This window comes from Lycorma delicatula, chromosome 9, assembly GCF_047948215.1.
Source record: "Lycorma delicatula isolate Av1 chromosome 9, ASM4794821v1, whole genome shotgun sequence".
NCBI classification, from domain to species: Eukaryota; Metazoa; Arthropoda; class Insecta; order Hemiptera; family Fulgoridae; genus Lycorma; species Lycorma delicatula.
In genome coordinates, this window is record NC_134463.1 from 5,397,068 (window position 1) to 5,421,650 (window position 24,583).

General features: G+C 29.4%; 1 protein-coding gene across 1 annotated transcript; it reads right to left on the reverse strand.

Annotated features, from left to right (window-relative positions):
- Positions 1-6,534: 6,534 nt before the first annotated feature.
- LOC142330387 (putative carbonic anhydrase 3) lies at positions 6,535-23,443 on the reverse strand. The gene is made up of 6 exons (XM_075375611.1): positions 23,335-23,443; positions 21,186-21,284; positions 19,014-19,181; positions 15,792-16,018; positions 10,689-10,913; positions 6,535-6,660 (listed from the first exon to the last, which is right to left on the reverse strand). Exons 1-6 carry the CDS (start codon positions 23,441-23,443, stop codon positions 6,535-6,537), a joined length of 954 nt encoding a protein of 317 aa, XP_075231726.1.
- Between the last annotated feature and the right edge of the window lie 1,140 nt (positions 23,444-24,583).

A 24,583-nucleotide genomic window follows, 5' to 3' on the forward strand; every position in this document is an offset into this window, starting at 1 on the left:
CTGTTATATTAAATAGGCGCATTCATATTAAAAAAATTAAATTTGCTGATCGTTATTTTACAAATGTGTTTCGTTTGCGGGATTTAAAATTATGAATTTAGTGATTCGTGAGGTCTGAAAGATTGTCGACCGCTGGCTTAGAACATTTATTTTATTACGCATACTACTATTTTATTAATAGGGAATTCGTATAATTAAAAAATGTAATAGATGTAATTACATTCTATCCAAAAACTATGCTGTTAGCAACGTTTCACAAACGACTTGTATATACTCGTATATATGTGTGTAAAACATCCTCAGGATTTGAAGAATTTCTTCTGAAATAGTCTTACACAAAGTGTATCACAAAACTCTCCCGGAGAGACACCGGAACTATAATGTCATAGCAAAGCATTACGCCAATGTACGATGATGTCAAACACATTAAGTAGACAGGCATATAATAATTACATATCAAAGATATTATTTAATTCATTTAACCAAAGTAAACAGACAATTTTGATTAAAAAAAATTAGATAAAAAAAAATAAAAAAGAAAGAGTAGATCCAAATGCTTATTTACAGCAAAAAATAATTATTTAGGTAGAAAAAAATTTGGTACCCCGTATCTTGGTATAGTTAGCATAACAAAATATTTGTACTTAGAAGAAAGTAATGAAGGCTAAACAAAAAATTAAGGGCACTTGTACACTTTAAGTGATACAACAGTGGCTAACGTATCAGCCTGTCGACCAATAAATTACAGACTTACTGTTAATATCACCCGACATAACCGTTATATTACCGTTTATATTTACGACTATTTATTTATTTCATAAGTATAATTTAACTAAATTTATCATACTCTCGCTAACCTTGACTAATTAACATAGTAATGAGTATTTAAATAATAACTTCAATAATTATTGTAATTATTTATTATTTAAATAATAAAAACATTATTGTTAATTAATCGAGGTTAGTTTGGTTAATTTATATCTATAATTATTATAAGCAGCAAACTTTTGGGTTTTTGTCTAAATAATCAAGTTTTTTCTGTTCAGATGTTAAAATATTTCTAGAATCTATCATTTTTAGAGAATACGTTTTTTTCAAACTGCGGTACCACCTAAAGTGCACAAGTGCCAAATTAAGAATTTGAACGACTATTTAAATGGAGTTAAATTTAAATTAAGTAAACTGAATTTAAACTTACTTGTAATCAGGTCCAGGCAGTACATCCGGTTTACGTCTTCTCTAGTCCACAAAAACTTCATCTTTTTGATTTTTATTTTGAATCCTTTTTACTGTAGCAAACCGTAGTGTCAGTACTCAGTGCTTTGGGCGTTTTTCTCTCGGGTCATAATGATGCAGCTAATTTTCAATTTCTGTAATAATGTTGAAAAGAAAGTTATCTCCCTTCTCAAAATAACATTTCATAACAAGAATATTTTAACTATTCACAAGATTACTTTCGTTGCTGTTAAAAATTTTTTTTCTCTCAGTTTGCGTAGTACGACCGTAAAAACTTTGACGGCAGCTCAGTTGTGCAATATTATGATGTGTTCATTATATCGCTTATCTGTTGGCGATGCCTTGTAATCTGATGCTACGATCATTTTGAAATAAATCATTCGCATCCTTTTGGTGCTTCTCATCGATCACAGAAACCGGTTGAGGACTGCAAGGTTTACACTTAATACTTGCTTTACCGGTTTGTGATGAACGATCAAGAACGTTCGGGGAGGACCTCGATAATCACCGAGGACTTCTTGAAACGCGTCGACGATGAAATCAGAAAAGATCGTCCTCAACGATTTCCGATCTGACCCTTTTTTTCCTGTGTTTCAAGAGCGATTATTGGTCGCATTGTTTATGACCGTTTAGACTTCAGAAAGGTTTGTACACGTCGAGTGCCGCACGTCTTAACGGAACGTCACAAAAAAATCAGAATGGAATCTGATTTGGAATTTTTGATGCGCTACACAGAAAAAGATGATGAGTTTCTTAATTCGATTGTCACCGGCGATGAAACATGGATTTCGTATTACACGCCAGAGAGAAAACGGCAGTCAAGCGTATTGCGTCACTCTCAATCATCAACCAGACCGACAAAGGTCAAGCCACAGCAATTTGGACGCAAACTGATGGCCACAGTCTTTTGGGATCGGTTTGGCTTACTGCTAATCGATTTCACGCCTCGTGGAACGACTATAAATGCAAAAGCCAACTGTGAAAATCTACGTAAGTTATGGCGCGCAATTCAAAATCAGTGACGTGGCGGCTGACCGACGGGTTCGTCCTGCTGCACAATAATGCACGTCCACATGTTGCGGGTCCGACACGTGATTTACTGAGAACATTTGGATGGGAAATTTACGATCACCCACCATATAGTCCGGACTTAGCTCCTTCTGATTACCATTTGTTTGGGAAATTAAAAGAATTTTTGAGCGGTGAGCGATTCGCGGGTGACGATGAACTTAAAAATACTGTTAATCAGTGTCTTAAATGGACTGGTGGCAGAAGAATACGATGAGGGTATATTGAAGCCGGTGTATCGCTACGATAAATGTATTAATTAATGTGGCAATTAAATCGAGAAGTAGTATAAGGTATGTAGTTTTGAGAAATAAAAAATATTTATAAAGATTTCAGAATAAATGTTTTTACAATGAAATGGTCTTTACTTTAGAGATAACCTCTCATATATATTACTTTCCCGTTTAGCGCTATAGCTTTAGAAGGGAAAGTATTGTAATCGGTCCAATTTGGGCATATGCATTCTTCATCGGACCTTGACGTTTTGACACCGAAAGAACCCAAAAATCCGGATGGAAATTTTCCGGATGTTCTTATGTACGCGTAGTGTGTGTTCGATGTTTTACACCTTATATGTCCTGAACTAATGGACCGATTTTGACCAAACTTGGTCACATTACTTCTATATATGGGGCATTGATGCCATTAAATTTTCAACTAAAAAGGTCAAGGGGGTGAGGTTGTACAATAAGGTGACCCTCGGTATCTCAAGATTTCGCCTAATTAAGGTCTAATTTTACTTAAGAAAATTTATTAACAATTTAAAAGTAATATTTACAAATTTTTTATAAATCGTACTCTCGCCACAAAAAATGATCTAAATTAACTACCGGCTGTGTATATACTACAAGCCTCAATACTACCCCTCTCACCACAAGGAGCGTTAGTGTAGCACTGACGAATAACTGTTGTAGTAGACTGTATGTTGTGACGTCACAGGAGGCCGGTAGAATTAAATAAATTAATATTTTAAAAAACTATTTAAAGCAACCGTTAGTACCGCCACACCCTCAAAATATATATATTAAAGAAAAAAATCCGTTTATTATATTTCTGCTTTAATAGCAAAGTAAGTTATGAATTTTTCGTCGTCAAAGATGTGTGTACATTGATTACCATACTTACTATTATTCTGTCTTTTGTAATTTAGTTTCTTTTTCAAATTTCTATAAAGCCTGAATACTTTAATTGTTATTTATCAGTATTATTCTCACTATTAACGAACAATACGAAGTTCCAAGAGGTGGAGCCCTCTGTGTAGCCAAGAATGGCGATTGAAGTAAGCTCTGCGGGTTTTCAAAGCGTCGTCCCCCTGCCAGTGGCGGCTCGCGTATAGGCACTCCTATATCCACTTGATTATCGGTAACATTTAATATAACGAGTCTTTTTTCTTTAATTCTTTCTTTATACTTGTACAATATATAATCTTAAGCTTAATGTCAGTAGCCATCCCCCAGTTTATGAAAAAGGTACAGAAATCTTTGTATGGAACTGTGCGCTTCAAGTTCCAGCGGAGTGGTGTTTGGCTGTTCTGCGCATGCGCACCCAGGAAGCTGCACTCGAGACTGCGAGGGCGAGAGAGCACTGTCTCTCCCGCAGTGCCGACCCTGGCGTGCTGGTGGAAGGTAGTTTTTTTCCCCGTGTGTATGGAACGTTCCTTGTTCGTTCCCTTTTTCTAGTTTAGTCGGTATGAAAGTGGTTTGGTTGTTTTTCCATAAGATGGATTCATAAGATGGCGGAAAGCCAGGGCTCTTTGATCGCCAAATCTGTCCAAAAACGCAGAAAGGGCGAAAGAGAAGACAATTAGTAAAACCTAATGGTGTATTTGTTTCTGCGTATATAGAAATTTACATTAAGCAACATTAAGCTATAGTGTTTTTAAGTGGACATTTTATTAAGTTATCTAATAATACTAAATAAATTTATCTGCATTGACATTTCATTTATTTGGTTAAACCGAATACGGTTTTAATCCCAATATACTTAAAAACCGTGTACCATATTCTTGAATGTGATAAAATGTAGAATTAGATTATTATCCTGATTCCTGTTAGTTATTCTATTTGATTAATTTTTTTCGGTTCTAGTATTTTACAGAAAACTTTAACCGTGGCCTTGAAAAGGCACAGAAAAAAATTTTCTGGAGCAGCAACCCCACCTCTAATTTTAGCTACGAGCCACCACTGTCCTCTGCAACCCGGGAATGGTGAGCGAAGCAAGCTCTGTAACCCTGGGGTAGGCGCCGTGGCTACTGAAGGCCTCAAGGAGCCTCTGAGTGTGCTACAGGGTTCGTCGGGGCCGACTTGGCCCAGGTTCTTGCTAGACAGGCCGGCTAGTATATACATATATACATTGTATTCAGGGATAGGTAGGTATGTCAATCCGTAGATAAACTGCCATAAAATTTACCTGCAAGGATCAAGGAAAACTATGTTAACATATTTATCACAGTACATCATAAAATATAAAAAGAATTATAAAACTAATGATAAATTATTCAGTACGTTAAATGGAGATGTCGAAAATTATTATTTTTATTTTTTTTTAATTAGTAATTGATTAGTTAAACTTACCAATAAAGTAGAACTTTTTCAGTAAACAAAAATTTTTTAATTTAATTTTAAATAAATTGGTGGGGAGCTTCTTTAAAATTGTATTACAAACACACGCAATACATGATTCTTCGTTATTTTTATTCAATATCTTTTTATTAACTTAATCTATGAAGTGCCAGATAAAAAACAAGGTGTTTGTTTTTTACAAGCCAAAGGAATTTCACACAGTCTTAAGTTTTGCGTACAGGGTCATGAAATGTCTTTTTCGTTAACCGACAGTGAAGATAAATGGCATTGTTCAAAGGCGAGTTTTCATATTTCAGTCCCTTTAAGCAATAGTATATGGCTATAATTCAACAAACTGAAATCAGAAGATGTTTATTTCCTGAGTATTCATGGAATGGGGAAATATAATAATAGTTTTAAGTTTTGTAACAAAGAATTTGTTATGTTTAGTGCCACTGTAACCGATTAGAAAAAATTTGGGTGTAAGCATACATGTTACTCCTTAACCCAATAATAATAGGCAAAAATGGCCTGAACATGGAAATAGATGAATCTCTTTTTTCAAGACAAGAATAAAAAGTCTTTGAAATTGATGGATAAAAATTGACAGCTTGTGGTGGCGGAATCCTAGTAAAAGCAATACTTTTATACAAATTTGAATACTAGATTATGTATACTGGTGTTCTTTAGTGGTTGGGCTTCAATTAACCACACATCTCAGGAATGACGACCTGAAACTGTACAAGACTACACTTCATTTACATTCATACATATTATCTAAATACCTTACAGTGGTTTCGGAGGCTAAAAAGAAAAGAAAGAAGTGCTACAGCAGTACCTCTTATGGTGAGAGGGGGTACTAATGATACAGTATACCACTTAGCCACTAGTTTATTTAGGTAACTTTTTGGGGTGGTGTTGTGTTTTTGCAAAATTTTTTTTTGGAAATATTAGTTTTTAAATTGTTAACAAATGAGCCCAAGAAAAATAAGGCCTTAATTTGACAAAATCTCGAGATGCTGAGGGTGACCTTGCCTACAGCCTCACCCTTTGATCTTTTAAGTTGCAAATTTAATGGGATCAATACCCCATATACAAAGTAATCTGATCCAGTCTGATCAAAATTGGCAGAGTAGTTCTGGAGATATAAGATGATTTAGAGTGTGACACAGAGCACACACATGTACATACGAATATCTAGAAAATTTTCCATCTGGATTTTGGGTTCCTTAGTTGTCAAGACATAAAGATCCGGTGAAAACCACATATGCCTATACTGGACTGATTATAATACTTTCCCTTCTTGAGCTATAGCGAAAGATGGGAAAGTAATTATTGTAGTTTGATTGACATGTTATCAACATGTAGCTTTTAATGTAAAATTTTATCCAAATTACATTGCATTACAGTTTCAAATAAATATTATAAGGCTGATTTTTTTAGTTAATATTTCTCTAAAATAATTTAGATTTACAAAACAGATTTTTATTATTTAAAAACATAAGAAAAAAAATTGTTTAATAATTTATGTATGCAACAAAGTTGATTAAAACAAAAAAAATTTAATCACAGAAAACAAAACTTTTAAATATATGATAATGAAATATTCCACAAGAGAGACTTAATATTTATTTACATAATATACACTAAAAAAAAATTAAACAGAAATTTATTGTTTAAAATCAAAAGCAGTCTGTCCATAAAAATAGATTTCCCGGTTATTAAGTGGTTGAACTGGTCTAGAATTAATACTAATGCGACCTTCATCACCATGTAGTTTACGTAAGTAGTCAATCTGAAAAATAATTCACTTTAAAAATGATTAAAATTGTACTTTATTAAATGTATTTGTATTTTACTTGTATTTTATAAAATTATTTTATAAATACAATCCAGTTAAAAATAAAACCACAAATAATATATTCCATTTTAAACAATCATCAGAAGGATATAACATACAGAGCTGAAATGGATTACAAAAATTCATTTCTCAGAATAGTGGATAAGTATAAATTTTGTTGGAGAAAAAACTGTCTAAAAGAAAGAAAGAATCTCCATTGAGAAGAAAGAAAAATAAAAAAGAAAATAAAGAAACAATTTGTGTGATAAATGTCACACAATTCTTATAAAGGAAAATTGTTGGGTAGAGGAGATAAGAATGTTAATTAGGAGAACAAGAAATAAAGGGAGATAGCTAAGAAAATAAGTATCTGTAGATTTTACTACATAATTTACAGTCTTTTACTATCACAAATAAGATTACTTGTGTAAAAGAAATGTATTTAGCATATGGTTAAAACAAATCAATTTCTTGATGTTACATATTTTTACACATTTGTAAACTTCATAATCTTAAATATGTTAAAAAAGGATGATATAACTTGTTCCTTTATTTATATATGTGTAATATATATATATATATTTATATAAACAATATGTAGGCTTTTGTTTACATCGGTATATTGTAATTTGTTTCTATAAGAAATAGGTAAATATTGAATTTCTAATTATTTAGTTTTTTAATCTGTTTCTTTTATCTTTGAAATTACATCCTGTTTGTCCAAAGTAGAATTTTTTTATACCAAATCAGCACATAAAAATAAATATTTTTAGTATTATACGAGGTGTGATTGAAAGGTTTTGAGACAGGTTCCACCACTGCTCAATAAGATGGATTAAGTTTGCCCATGGTTGTAGAAGAAGAAGCTTGTTTAGTCCTTCAAACATCCTGAAAAGTTTGGTGGATTACTAATTTTGCAAAATGGATGAAAAAAAAAATAACAAGTTGTGTCAAATTTTGTTTGTAAACCAGGAAATCAGCTCTGGAGATTTATGAACTCTTAAAAACAGCTTTCAGGGATAAATGTCTGAGCCGGTCAAATGTTTATATCTGGTTCAACAGATACACTGATAGCCACTTATCAGTCAAAGAGATGACCCCAGTCGGCTGCCCGCCTAAAATCAACTAAAACATTGTGAAAGTTTTAGCTGAAGATTCATACATGCATCAGGTATTTGGAAAATTCATTTCGAAATTGTTGTCAGACCATATTGTCCAAAGAACTGATTAATCGAGCTGAAGCTGATCTAGATTTGTTAAATAGAGTAGCTACAGGTGACGAATCATGGGTTTATGGATATGAACCAGTAACAAAGGGACAATCAATGCAGTGGAAAGGTCCAGGTTCAATATGACCAAAAAAAATCATGAAAAAGTCAGTTGAATGTGAAGAAAATGTTGGTGGTCTTATTCGATTCTACAGGTTTTGTGCATTATGAATTTCCACTAGAGGTGAGGCAGTCAACCAGAAATACTATAAAGTGTTCAGTGTTTGCACAAAAATGTGCAGGTGAAAAGGCTTGCATTCCGGCTAGACAAGAATTGGGTCCTCCACCATGACAATGCAGCAGCTTATCCCACGACCCCCCTATTGGATGAGCTGCCTTAGATTAATAAGAGCATCTGGTATGCAACTAATAAAAAAAAACCATTATGTTCTCCCTTTTCTAAGTCCACACTTCTCCAAATTACTGGAGGTTGGGGATAGAGTTTTGCATATAATTCTTTATGTACAGGATTTATTCAATGAACCTGAAAATTTCTGTACATTTAAAAAAATTAAAATTTTATTTTAATAAAATATTTATTTTGGTATATCAATCTCCCATGAAGAGATGTAGTTACCCTGTCACTCTATGGATTGATTTTCAACCAAAGCCTTTTAACTTTGATGACATACAGGAACCAGTTTACTAAATGTAGCTATGGTCATGGTAAATCTTTATTAATGCATTTTAATTCCCTAGATAACACTCAGCTTAGAGGGAGAGGTCTTTTACCCAGAATGCATCAAGAATTTGAAATTGTTTTAATTTTTAACCTTATTTAAAAGTATTAAAATTATGAAGATTTAAATTTGTCAGAGAATGTAAATCAAAAAATATAATTTCTATATATATATATAAAAAATATGATCCAAGAGAATGTATTAATGATAAAATTAAATTTCAGAATTTACATTTATTATTAACAACAGTTAAGAAGTAAAGAAAAAATAAATACCAGCAAAAATCATAAATAATGGTAATAAAACTGCAGAAAGACCATGTTATTGCAAAAGTAATGGTTTTTTCTTCAAGGGATTGTACAACAGATCATTAAAAGATTTCTAAGTTAAAACAAAAAGGTTCCTACGATATTAAAAGGAAAAAAGCTTAGCTTACTTAAACAATATTTTGAAAAATAATTCAATCACAAAAAAAAACTATATGTATGTAACTATTATTACAATAGTTACATATAAATAAATATAACTAAATGAAAATATATAAAATTAATCTTTATATGAAATATTTCAGTTTAATTAATAGATTAAAAAAAAAAATTTTTTTACAAATAAATTAAAATAATTATTCTTATTCTTAGGAAGGAAGTTGATTTATATTTTTATGGCACTGATTCATTTATTAAAGATAAGAAATAGTGATGGTGATATGGGTCATAATATTAAATAAAAAGGAAAAATTCTTTATATAAAAATATATATTAATGAATTTTGCTTAATTATAATCATCATATTTTAGATAATTCTTCACTAAGTAATTTATTTTATGAATAACAATGAGTAGATATTAGGTTAATGGGTGTATGATAACATATAGCCACTATTAGAAATATGCAGTTGTATGACTCTGCTAACTAATAAAATCTAATACAATTAACTCTTGTAATTATCATTGAGTATAAACCATATTTTTATCACATTTTTTTAATCTTAATTTCCATAAACAATTTTATCTTCTACATTTCTTTCATACTAGATTAACTAATTCTCAATAAAAGGAGAAGAAAAATACACACGTTGAAGTATAAGTCGTTACTACGAAGTACTTACAAAATGCTTAAAAAGTTGATAAAGCTAAACCATGAATCACCAACAAATAATAGAGAACTACTCCTGACCTCCGTAGGAGAAATACCCGTAAGGAATACCCCCAAAGGGGAATACACCTGCCTTTGATGATCCCAGTCACCACACCACCCTCTCTTTTCCTATCCTTGATGAGCTTTTCTGGAGGTCATCTTTTAGACCCTTTTAATCTAATTAAATATCTCAGTCATCAGTTTGGCTTCTATCAGGATGCCACTGACACAAATACCTTGGCAGACACTTCCATCTGTGTACTTATACAATTTACTTATAACCTTTGTTTGGCTTTTTGCAGTCACGATCACCTACCACAACTTACTACTCTCAACTACAAAGTTAACCACTTTGCAAAAGGATGACTCCTGCGCCTTCCTCAAACTCCAAAGGTTTTACACAAAAACTTTTCCCATAGCTATTGTAATGTGTAAAATTATAAAAATTGATTCATGGTATTGATCATTATAGGTTCTACATATTATCCATAAAAACATCATTTAGATCAGACACAGCTCCTTCATGAAAAAATAGCAATATTTTTGTTAGTCCAATTTTTAACTAAAAATTCAATGTAGTAATAATGTTAATAAACATATAATCATTATTTATTAAAAAAATTAAAATGGGGGACTAACAAAAACATCATCTAAACACATTATTTCTTGATACAAAAATTTTAGATAATATATGTTTTTATAGTATATGGCATCACCAACGATAAACTTCCACAATTTAAAAATACCTGACTTTAAAATTAATTTAAGATTTAAATTTAAATAAACATGTACATTTCTGTTTATTTTAGTCTTAATGATTGATAGGTATTGCAGCTAGTAGAATTATTATAATTGATAATTAATGTAAATTGTTATTATTACTACTATTATTTTTTTACCTGTCGAGATGAAATACCAATAGGTTCTGGAAAGATAACCCACAGGATATTTTCGGTGCATGGTGGATTTGTTAAAGAACCATAATAAGTATAATAATCATGTGAAATAGGAGAATGAATATTACTTAATGGAAATGGATAAATCCAAGTTGATAGCCCAGGAAATGATATTTCAAATAATTTACAAAACATAGGTTCAAGTGCGAAGTTGTCTTTTCTTGATATCTGTAGAAAGTAAAAAGTGAAACGTTTAATTGTAAAAAAAAAATAGATTTAAAACAAAAATTTATAAATTGTAAATGATTATCCAACTTAATCACAACAAGCATTAGATTAATCTATTTTTAAAACTCTAATTTGCTAATAATTTTATAAAATGTTTATAAGGAAAGGTTGTGAATATGGTGCAAATAAATACCTGAATAAAATACTTTATTTCCTTCCTCTATTAAAATACTCAGTTTCATTTAAAAAAATCAACATTTAAGTAGATTCATAATAATAATATCTGTAAAATGTTACATCATATAATGATCTCATCAAACAGGGAACAGAGGAGTTCTTGCTTGTAAGATAATCTACTACAGCCAAGAGATATTAATACTTAATTTAATTTTGGAAGTAAAGGCTAATTATTGTTAAGAATATTAAAGCAATTGAAGTATTATCTACCAATAATTTATTACAATAATAAATATTTCTGTAACTAACATCCTGTTTAAAAAGAGAATGAGATTTACTTTTTCAATGAAAATTTCAACAGCTAACTGCATTTCTATAAATATATTTTATAAACAATATCAATATTCATGACTAATTTTTCTAAATTTATCCTAACTACTTTTTTCTAATATAAAATTTAACTTAAGCATACTCATATTTCCTTTTTTCATTAATAGGTTCTTTATAAATCATAATTTCCGCTTACCAACAATTATTAGTAGCGATTATGTTCTAGCACTTTCAGAAAATATTTTCATCTTCAGGAACATATGTTAATTAAATATATATTATAAAATTCACTTCTTTTATTACATTGAGGTAGATTAAAATAAAATTTATACAAAACAACAACTGATTATCAAGTAAGTAAAATCAAGTCATGCATATATGCATCTTGTCATTAAGGAATCTCAACTCCTTAATGACAAGGAGCTATTACTTTTTTCTGTAATAGTTCTTTGATAATAGAATCAAAGTTACATTTTCAATCAAACTGTAAACATTATTTAAAATAAGTTTATAGTTTACACATTGCTTACAATTTAAAAAATGAATTACCCTGTATTTATATCTCTATTTTATATTGTATGAAGAAAATAAAACTAACTAATTTCAAGATAATTAATTCAGTCTGCAATTTCAGCCAAGTATAAAATGAATTGAAAAATTAAATACAAAAGAGATGCTACAATATACATAGAATATGTATATTCTAAAATACATAGAATATGTATATTGTCATCCTCTGACAAGGCTTTAATTAGAATTTTGTTATTAGTTTAACGTAGATGATTCATGAAGAATGTTTCAAGACTTTCAAGACATGTTCTATATAGAAAATAAAGAAGAAAGTTCATATAAACATAAGTTTAGAAATGCATTAGTGAGTGTTGCCCTGATTTTTACACCTCCAGCAACAATAACCACACTGTTATTTTTGGAACCCAGGTAGTTTTATATAAAATCTGATCTGAAGAATTGAAAAAAATAGATGCCAAAACTATATTTTTAGTAATTTTTAAGAAATCTGGGGTAAAAGACAAAAGAATGTGGTTGAAAAATACTATTTTATATTTGGTGTAAAATAACTTTTTTAAATGACTAAAAGACACATAAAAGTTTTAAATAAAGCTCGAAAAGTATTTAATTCTAAGTAAAATGGTATGAATAAAGTCCACAAAGACTAAATACAAACATAAGAATTTTTTAAATTTATTACAAACAAAACACATCAAAATGTGGCAGATTTTAACTAGGTATTAAATTAAACAATTTTAAATGAATCACTCTGAGTGTATGTGGTTGATCAAAAACTGTACCACATCAACTGGTGAACTGAAACTTTGTTTACAACCAATAATGAGGCAGAATAATCTCAAAATATTTTTTATTTTATTTTGTATAAGTGAACAACCAAATAGTTTTTCTATAAAAAAATTATACTATACAAAACAGTGCAGTTACAATATAATTTTAAGGTTAAGGTTACTAAATTGAGTTAAATTGTAAGATATTAAATTATCAGTAACACCAGATTGAATTAATATATTATGTAGTATATATTAATTACATATAATTATATATACATAAAGGTTCTGATTTAATGAGTTTGGCATTAGAGGTTATTATTAGAGGTATTTTGAATAAAAATACATGAAAAATTGTAAATGTTAGCTGTTTACATTACTCCTACAAATAAAAATAAAGAAAAAATCTAAATAAAAGTAAAGCATATTTTTTCATTTAGAATTAACTTTATTAGCATACTAAGTACAATTGATTACCCACAACTTTCCACTGTCAAATTATTAATACATATAATTGATATGAATTTTTTTTAAGGTTCAGCACCAAACAATGAAATTCATCAGGTTCTGTCATCATGAAGCAATAGAAGGAAGGAAATAAGAATTGCTGTCTGGGGATTTATAGGGTCTGCAGATAAAATACAAATATCTTTTATATAAAGAAGTCAATTAAACTTTGTACGAATAATTTTTATTTCCAAAGATATTTTTATTTTCACAGTTATTAATTACATAAATATTTATGATATAAATGAAACTAACTTTTTCACTTCTATTCATAAATGTCACAGTAACTCGTCATTCACATTAAGTTTAGTTACCTTCATCTCCTGCATTTTCCTTATTGGAAAATGTAAGCATTCTTTTCAAAATGACCTCCTTAATTATTTGTCTAAATCAATGTTAATATTGTTCTTAACAAAAACCAAAAATGAGTTAGAAAAAATTCTGATTAGCAAAGATTTACTGCTAGGAAATTTAGTTTAAAAATAAACAAAAGTGAAACGGAGATAATAAAATGTTACAGAAAGGAAAGCAATGAGAAATTAAATATTAAAATAGGTAGGTGAATACAACTAACTAAAATTGAATTTGAGTATTTAGGGAGTACTGTTTAAAAATATGGATGAAGTAAGGTAGAGATCAAAAGCTAATTAACATAAGTCAGGAGAGCTTTAAGCAGAAGCATGCTAGTTATCTAATAATGATTAAAATGATTTTCTTAAAAATATCTGTGATCAGTGCAACATTTTATACTGTCAAAATATGGACACAGGAAAAATAGAAAGAAATAAAATAAAAATATTAGAATAAAAAATAACACTCTGAATGTGTTAGAGGATATTAAAAAGTAGGTAGGTTGGTAAAATATGAAATGAAATTTTATGATCAATATTTTAGCAGAGAAATCTTTGACAAAGTATGAGTCTTATCAAATGAGTCATATTAAGGCAACCAAGTTTAGTTAATTCGATGAAAGAGGAATATATTCAAAGCATAGAACAGAGGAAGATAAAGTCTGCACTTTATAAAACTTATATCTAAGGATAAAGGACTTGCTGAAAGATTAACAAAACAGAAAATAATGTAGAATAGTAACAAACAGTCAAACAACTGATGACTCAAAAATGGAAAAAAAACCAGATGTTATACCATGCATTCATACATTTCATTCCATACATTTCAGTAATGGATTTTTTTAATATTACATTTTTATTGAAAGATTGTATCTTTACACACTATCACAGGAGAATATTTTCTGAAGTGATTTTAATATTTTAATTATCTCTTAAACCATATACAGTAGTATGGAAAAAACAAATTAAGATTTGTAGATTTTATTAGCATTAATGAAATAAATGTATAAAATGTATTTATTTAAATACAAATCAGATTTCCTGCTGATTCATAGTAGACAAAATAAGAATAACAATGGTTTTAAATATTACTAATAGTCATTAATTACTTATCATTAATGTTTATCAATACACTGTATTTCTTTTTCTAAGTATGTTTTTAATTAATTATGTGCTTGTATGATTTTTTCAAGTGACTGGAGTAAAACTCAGTTTGCAGAATTTTAAAATCACCAAATAGGGAAAACCTCAATGTAACTAACTTAATCTCAAAATTATCAAAACATTGATAAATGGAGAAAACTATTTTATAAAATATTAATTAATAATTTTATATAAAAGATAAAAAAAAATTAATATTAATAAAAAATAAATTTAGGCATCAAACTACTTCTAACCTGTTTTAATAAACTCACCTACTTCAGTAATTTGAATACAATAATATATTTAAAAGTTATTTTTATTAACAGAATGCTGATTACAAAAAATATTTTATTATGTACTTTTATGAAATGGAAATTAGATAAAAATTATACAAAAGAAAATCTGTAGGTCTTCTGTGAACTATCAGAAATAAACAATTTAATAAAATATGCTCTATCTTTCCACATGTTCACTTTGGATTGATGAATGCCAGGTTATTTTCCATGACTTCAATGCAACAAAGTTTGTTTCCAACCATGACTTACCACTTAGCCAGTTTTTATTGTTAAGCTTCTTTGCTACATTCATAGATAATATTTCAGAGCAAACAAATGAAGCAGTAGCTGAAAACTAAACTTTTATCATATTTCAGCTGAAATATACACCTGTAATATAATATTTATTATCCCAAATTCTTAAATAAGAAAATTTAGGAAAAGTGTCAGTATGGTAGATTAGATAAGAATTTAAACTTTATTTAATTTTACTGACAAAAATATAATCAATTTTAGAAAATTGGTATTTTAGAATTACTTCTAGAAAAAAATAACCTGAAAAGGTGTCTTGAAAGTACTGACATGTGATAGGGATTACAAAGACAATGTTTGATATTTTTGCCAAAATGAGCTTCAAAAAATAGAGGAAGTAGTGAAACTACTGTTGCTTGAAAGTAGGGTGCTTCTAAAAGGAGCTGTGCAGTTCTGAATAGTTTTGATGACAGCAGTTTAAAATACCTTTTTTTAAATTTCATATAAGACTGTCATAGCATTATTTAGAAAAAAAAAATTAGTTACCTCAAACAGAAAAGAAAGGAACACAATATCATTAGGATTTGATGTATTTATATGCTGCAATTGCATCTCCAGTGGATACTGTTCATAGTCTACAGTATGTTCACTACCTTCATAATCAGATGCTCCCCAGCGAAAAAAAGCATACTGAAATACATAGGACTTATTTCCAAGCGCACCACCATGTATTCTTGGTTCTGATCCAACAGGCCATTGTCCCGTAAGTTGAACTAAAAATTAAATCAACATATTTATAATTCATTTCAAGGAGAAAATCATTAAACAAAATTTTAAAGAAATACATACAATTATGTAAATTCAGATTAACTCTTAAATAGCAAAATTTTATAGTTATAAGAAAAAGAAAATATAATAAGCAGACCCCACACATTTGATTCAAAATATTTCCGTCAGAGTTAAGTGTAATCAATCAAATCAAGATTTAAAGAACTGCTGATGATCATATGCAGATTGTACACTCTTTAGTAACAGATTAACAATGGTATTGATGAGTATGCTATTTTGTATGCAACCTTGCAATTTTAATATCAACTAAACTAAGCATATAACCTGCATATACAGATAACATAAATAATAATAATAATAATAGGAACATTTATATTAAAGATTAGATATAATGATTTATTTTCTAATTAATTCCTTTTCATAGACTTTTATTAGATTCATATGAAATTTTGAAGGCTTTCATATACCTAATTCTTGACTTGGCCAGAATGTATACCCACCACCAACAGAATGGTGCAGTATCAAGGAGTCATTTATTGTTAAAACATTCCTTCGACTAGGCTTTAAAATACCAATCTACCACACAGAAAGGCAAGCACTTAATCATTCATAACATTTTGACACTATTATCAGTATGATAGCATAGTAAAATTTTGTTGTTAACAGAATAAAATTAAAAATGGAAAGATTATTAAAGTTATTAAGGTATGAACTGTAGAAACTGTTAAAGGAACTGAAGGAAAAAAATCTTATAAGCTACTTATAATGCTCCTGACCAGTCTTCAGGTTGAGCATTTCAAATGAAGGGAAAATTCATTTAACCACAAACAGGCAAAACTGATATGATGAATCTTTGGCTGATTCCATTTTTCCTAAGTAGAAATAATCATTATCTCATCAAATTTTATTGTTGCATAAAATTACAGATTATTATTATTATAAATGGATGAAAATTTATTTCAAATGACACTTTTTTAAACAATTTGATCTCTACTAAAAAATTATTAACTTTATTTTTATTTAAAAAATTGTTGAACCTAATTAACTGACACACACACACACACACACACACACACACACACACTCACACATATATATTAAAAAAATTGTGCTGAAAACTTATTTTCTGACTGTGTGGGTGTTCTACTGGCTGGATCAGGCTTATTTTTTTTATTGTGCTCATAATGACCCACAGATAAGTCATTAAGCATCATTAGACCCCAAACTTGAGTCTCCTCTGAGAATTCCTCAAAAAAATTCTCATTTATTACATAATTGAGGAACGTTTTGAGCTTATTACTCACAGGAAAATCATTTAAAGTCTGTAAACCTTGATGACATATCTGCAGGCCATTTCAAGCAAAAGAAATCAGTCTGATCCCCTGAGATGAAAGGCCAAAAGCAGTGTGACACATGCATGTATGCACATACATATGTTTTGTTGGTCTAGATGAAGTAGTTGTACCCTTTAATGAAAAGATTTCCAAAGAAAAAAATATCCCTTTTTTTGACATAATCTCCATACTTTCCCTTCAGTGTAGCTATTCTAGGAAAATAATAATTTCATAACATTTCTTTGTTTATTTATATATGTAATATTTGAAACTTTAATGAGTCCATTCCAAAATGAATTAATAAATTGATTTGTAATACATATTTTATAAGGAAAAGACAATGCCAAAAATTATTAAATAAAGTAAATTATTATTATTAATTAAAATTAAATAAATAATAATTATTAAATTAAAATTAAATAATAATTATTATTATTAATTAAAGTAAAATACTAGTATATACAGATTTGAACCCATAATTAAGTTTCTCACAATTAAGTATTTAGATTTTTGTCTCTACTTAAACATAAAAAAGATCAACCATTATACCAATTCAATTAGTTTCATCAGTTAATTACTATATCTGCTTGGAATTGGAATAATTCCAAGCAAATATGGAATAATTAATTTATAATTGTTAATTATTTTTTATCTTAGTTATTTGACTGGTTTGATGCAGTGCTGCAAGATTCCCAATCTAGTGCCAGTGGTTTTATTTCGGTATAGCCCCTACATCCCTAACAATTTGTTTTACATATTCCAAATGTTGCCTGCCTGCACAACTTTTCCCATCTACCTGTTCCTCCAAAACCAAACCGACTATTCCATAATACCTTAATATGAGGCCTACACCAGGATGCCTCATTATGTGGCCTATAAGTCTGTCATTTCTTTAAACTATATTTTTCCAAATGCTTCTTTCTTCATCAATTTGCTGAAACACCTCTTCATTTGTCATCTTATCCACCCATCTGATTATTAAAATTCTCCTACAGCACCACGTTTCAAAAGCTTTTAATCTTTTCTTCTCACATACTCCGATCGTCCAAGTTTCACTGTCATATAAAGTTAAGCTCCAAATATATACTTTCAAAAATATTTTCACGATGTTTAAATTAATTTTGATGTAAGCAAATTATATTTTTTGAATTATTCATTTTGCCTGTGCTATTCAGGATTTTAAACAGGTGATGATTACTGAAGATGGATAAAGCTCCTACTTCATCCATCTTCAGTAATTGTACTTCTCAAATAACAAAATTCTTCTACCTCCATAATCACTTCTCTTCCTATTTTTATAGTCAGCCATCCACCTACATTATTATTACTACATTTTATTACTTTCATTTTGTTCCTGTTTATTTTCATGCGGCAGTTCTTGCGTAGGACTTCATCCATGCCATTCATTTTTTCTTCTAAATCTTTTTTACTCTTAGCAAATCTTAGCATCTTTGTCTTTTCACCTTGCACTGTTACTGGAGTAACAGTGCAAGGTGAAAAGATAGAGATTTATTTACTAATTATAAATTATTAATAATGAATTTATAATAAACACATTTGTGGAAAAATTAATTTATAATGCAATAAATAAAGTTAATTCATATAACATATTAGAAAACTATTTCAGTTTATTAAATTTTCTGACCTGTATGCCTGGTATTTGTAACTGTCATTGATAACGGAATTTTATCATAATTTTCCCATACTAATGGGTCACAAAATTCAACGCTAGCAGCTATAGCTGTATCAATATTTATTGGACTCTGAACTGAACCACCAGCTAATGGAAATTTTTTAACCCACTCAGAAGGGCCTAGAACAAGAAAAAAATTATTATTAATAAATAAAATTTATAATAAAAGAAACTATTAATGCCATTGATTAACCATTACTATTAAATGATTATTAAATTGCGCTGACCAATTTATTGTACTGGGTTTAATTAGTGACACTATCACAAGATTCTAGAGAAAAATCACAAGATACTCACTTTCAGAATAAATAAAAAATTAATTAAATTAAAACCTGGAATGAAAACTTAACATGTTATAAATGTTTTCAGTTTACATATTTTTATTGTTATTTGATGAAAAATGAGAAAAATTAATAATCTACTTTCCTTAATGAAAAAAATATTTAATCATTGTTTAGTTTTAATGTTTATATTTTAAAGAATTAGATTTAGATTGAACAAAGGAATAGTAATAATATCTAATAAATATCATATACTTTTATATATATAAGAAAAGAGAAACCTGAGGAATTACACATAGAAAAGGATAGGAAGGTAGATGAAGAGAATAAAGGCTTATCAAAATTAAAGTGTAAAGTATAGAAAACAAATAAATGACGGATAAAAAATCTAATGGTATAGATAACTTCTCATAGAATTTAAAAAATGCTTAAATGAAAAAGGTGTAGAAGAAATAACTAAACTTTGTAATAGGATATAGGCTATACAATATGGGAGAATGACTTATAGATTTTGTGAAAATTATACTGATTCTGAAGAAAACATACTAGAAAATGTACAGAATACAGAACAAAAAAATTAATAGCCCCTGTCGCTAAAATACTGTTAAGAGTTCTGAACCAGTTGTCAGTAAGAACAGAACAGAACAGAATGCAGGAAAGGAACTGTTTGGCTTCCAGAAAGGGAAACGAACCAGAGATAATGGGCTACTAAGGGTGATTGGAGAGAGATATTTAGAAAGAAGAGAAATGAGTTTTTATTTTATAGATTTAGAGAAGGCTTTTGATAGAGATAAATGGGTGAAAATGATGAAGGTACATAGAGAAAAAAGTAAAATGGAAAGTAAAAATTGATTAAAGTATTATACACGAGAAAAGCAGCAGCAATTTAAGTAAATAAGAATTGAGTGTCTGGGTGGGTCTAGATTGAGGTATTAGGAGAGGATGCTGCCTCTCACTAATACTGTTCAACATTTACATTGAAGATAATAAGTAATATATTAAAAGAAAGAAATAGGAATAAGTGTAGGAGGACAAAAAATAAGATGCATACGGTTTGCTGATAAGTAATTATAACTGATGGCACACATACATTTCAAAGATTGTTGGAGGAAGAAATGAAAAAGCATAGTATGAAAATAAATATAGAAAAACTAAAACAATAGAAGTAAAAACAAAGAGGATTTAGTACTAAAGGCAAGCAAAGGAATAATAAAAAAAGTAAAAAATTAGATATTGGATAGTATGGTGACAGGACTGGAAAGAGCAATGAAAGTAAAAGGAAGAAAGGAATACTGATGGCAAAGGAAGCTTTCAGTATAAAACGGAAATTTCTATGTAGTAAATGTCTGGAATTAGAGTTAAGGAAGCGATAGCCAGATGCTATGTATGGTAAATTTTGTATGAAAGTGAAACACAGGCAATAAGGAAGAGGGAGAACTGGATTGAGGCTTTCAAAATGTGGATATGGAGAAGGATAAAGAAAGTAACATGAATTAGTGAGGAATGAGGAAGTAATGAACCAGATTAAAGAAAAAAGAGCACTTATGCGGAACTACACAAAAGAAAAGGAAATTGATTACGACATGTGGTTAGAGGGAGTGGAATCTTGACGATTGCATTAAAAGGGTTAAAAGAAAAAGAAGCGAGGAAGAAGAAGGATGAAGTTAAGAAATGAGGTAAAGCAAAGGAGAAGGCTTGGGACAGAAATTTGGATGGGAACAACAGTAAGAGATTTGTCATAAAGTAGAGCATCAGATGATGATAATGATGCTCTAATATATGCATACAAAAAAGTAAAATTACGGATTATAAAAAAAAATGTATAAATATGTTTTATAATTACCATCTTTATCACCATAACCATATTCATTTTCTGTTTCATAAATCTGTGTTTGTAATGGAATTTTATTAATCCAATCAATAACCTCTAACATTAAAAATGCTGAAAAAAAGCAAAAATTGATTTTAAAAAGTAATCTTTTCCATATCACATTTAATCTAAAATTATTTAAATAGGAAAGAATCGAATATAAACATGAATTTTCACGATTTACTCTTATGAGTATAACATGGACATGATTCAGTAGTAAAAACACTTCTATATCTGAGCTTGTCAAGTTAGCTGCTTTTTCTCTCCTCTCTCTGATTTCCCACCAACATGTAAGTGGAATTAGTATTACACAATAAATTAAAAGATTGACAAATGAAGGGATCATTCATTTTATCTTGGAGTTACAAAATACTAAAAATCAGTTGGGCTGAGAATGTCTTCTTTAGCCCAGAGTATATGAATGGTGCAAATCATTTGAAGAGGGGGGTTCTGTGACCTGAAAGTGACTTCACACTTGTCTAAAAACCTCAGTTCATGAAGACAAACAGATGAAATTGAAGCACTTATTCTGGAAATTTATTATTAGGGAAATGTGCAAAGAAACATGTCTCTTCAAGGAGAACAACATTATTCCCTGACATACATGAGCAAGTGTTGAGAGTGTAGAAACAATAGTAAAAGATTATATTAAATTTACCAAACTGACAGCTACATTCGTTCTCTGCCTTTTGCGATCCGAACATAAAGAAGATTAGTTGCTATCACAAACTCCAGCAACATAAGGATAGAGACGTTTTATAATATAACCTGTGATTAAATGTAGCTGCTGTATTTTGACCTCAGAGTCAAAGTGAGCAACTAATATGCAGTGATAGCCCTTAACACTTCTACCATGATGAACAAACTGTTCATTTTCATCAGGGAAAATAATGGCAAACTTCTTTTGGGATTCACAGGGAATATTCTATTTCAACTCTCTGGAACAAGATCAATATAGCCAGCAGAAGATAACATTTAGAAACGGTGGGCCAGTCACCTAACTATATTCACTAAATTAACTATAGTTGTGAAGTTATATAGCTAACAACAGAGTTAGTCAGATTAGGAAAATATGTCGCCACATCTCAGTGTTCTGTAAATTATTTTTTTTTTGTATTTCCAATATATTTAATTATTAATTGAAAAAAGTGAAAATTTTTGTCATGCATTTTTTAATAAATTTAAAAAAAATTGGTTTTTTATTAAGTAATTTTGTGAAATGGGAGAAACATATTTGTAATCTCTGTTCTATGTCCTGGTTTGAATATCATATAATATCAAATATAATGCATGAGTTTTGTTATTTATTACTATGTATGAAATTACTACAGCCTTACGGTTACTGGTATCCTAGGAGAAACAAACGGTCTCAAAAATAATAAGAATCACCAGTAACCTAAATTGCTGAGATGCAGGTAATAAACCCTATAAATGGCACTTTCACCCTGTTCTCCGGGGATTGTTTTTACAATAAAATCTTTACAGTTGGAAAAAACAACTCTGAGTAGGTTTTCTTATAACTCAAGTGCTTTACAAGCATCATGGTAGTAAGAAAGAGTGGGTCAATTAATTTAAATCTACATAAGCCATTAGTAATCTTCAATATTACTTTTTTGTTAAGTGTTGTTTTGTCATATTGATCAGTTAATATTAAAATTATAAAACTTGAAACTTTTGTTAATGCTACTCAGATGGCACTGTTAATTGTGCCTGCACTAAAAGGTTAGGTTACCCCTTCAGTACGTCTGCGAACCAAAGTATTTTAGTATTCACCTTTATTATTTCTAACTTTATTATTTTCTGTAGAAGAATGTCTAACTACTTTTCCCGAAGAAATATTTAAATTAATTATTAGAGTTTAATTTATATATCCCTAGGTGATTGTGTCAATTATTAGGTTTTGCTAGTTTGACATATGATTTTCTTCTTCTAGTTTATGGTCGTTGAGTAAATTGCATTTATTATTTACTTAAATGCAGGTGTAATTCTCATACTGTCCGATAATTTTTTATAATCACTATTGCAATTAAAGATAAAGTAAATTTATAGATTATCTAGTAATAGATTTTGCTATATGTTAAAAGAAGATGAATTAAATTTATTTTGATAAAATTACACTTACTGCCAACAATTACTAACGCGCTAACTAATGTAACACCGATACCATTGAACTGTTTAAGTGCTTCCAGTTCTTCATTATACATTGAAAATATTATCAACTCAATCCACATCTTAATTTATTATTAATTTGCTTTTTATTTACTGAAAATATGAGCAGAAATTGTTTTAAATACTAATTATAAAAGTTATAAATACTAATTAATATTTAAACATTTTCTCTAAAATATAAAATATAGGTCATTGAAAAAAGTGGAGATTTAAAAAATTTAATGGAGAGAAATTAAATAACTCCAAAGACATTATATATACAGAACTGATCTGGAGTGTAATGAAATCATGAGTGATCTGGAATGTAATGAAATGTAACTTTTCCTACAAAGTACAGTCCAACGGCTGTGCGGTACATATTGAATACTGCACATTAGTTTGGCTTTCCAAGTGTGGTGGGGACAACAAAAAGCCTGATGACTGTCTGGCATCTGTTCAAACAATTTTTAATGAAAGTGTTGTGATCAACTACGCCAAATGATAGGCCTATCTTCTTTTTTTTGCAGGCCTAAATTTTCCTGATCAGCAATTCAACCATAATGCTTATTGAGTAGCCATTGGAAATTCCAAAGTCAGTCAAAAGATTGCCCTATTTTTAAACTTCTTCAGTTAAACTTCTTTCAGTTCTTTTTGATGAACTAGTTAAAAAAAAATATGAACTAGTTTTACCATCATGGAAGTTTTAGCAGCTCAGACCTACAGCGCCCAGAATCTTTGGGAGTAGAAGAAATGAAAATTAATGAAGTATTACTATCTTACTGCAACCAATGGGTAGAGAGATAATTAAAAGTTTTAAATCCATTTCATAAAACATAGTTATATGATGGTTCTAAAACTAAATGTTTCAATTAAAAAATCTATGGAATGCATTAAAATATCTTAACCATTTCCATGCTCTTATAATACCTGAAGTAACTGAATAACTTATGTTGAGGAATATTTAAATATTCCAGAATTTCTGAGAGCTGAGACATATTACAAAACAATACAAATTAAAGCAAGTGCATTAAAATAAATAAATTCTGCTTAATGGTTGAATAATGGTAGGTGAATACTACTCTATTGATAAAGAAATAGTCAAAGAGGTGATTCTGAAAAAGTACTGTAAGAAGATGCAGAAATTTAAGGTAAAGATGGAGGGGAGGAAGTGAAGACTGTCAGATTTAATTTTTAAATGTCATAAGCTTCTGTGAACATTTGAT

What these genes read in the sequence shown, in the direction of transcription:
- LOC142330387 (XM_075375611.1), bottom strand. Translation starts at nt 23,443, where the DNA reads ATGTGGATTGAGTTGATAATATTTTCAATGTATAATGAAGAACTGGAA. An exon ending in TCCTTTCTTTTCTGTTTGAG is followed by an intron (nt 10,914 to 15,791) that starts GTAACTAATTTT and finishes TACTTTCTACAG; the next exon opens with ATATCAAGAAAAGACAACTT. An exon ending in TTGGTATTTCATCTCGACAG is followed by an intron (nt 6,661 to 10,688) that starts GTAAAAAAATAA and finishes ATTATTTTTCAG; the next exon opens with ATTGACTACTTACGTAAACT.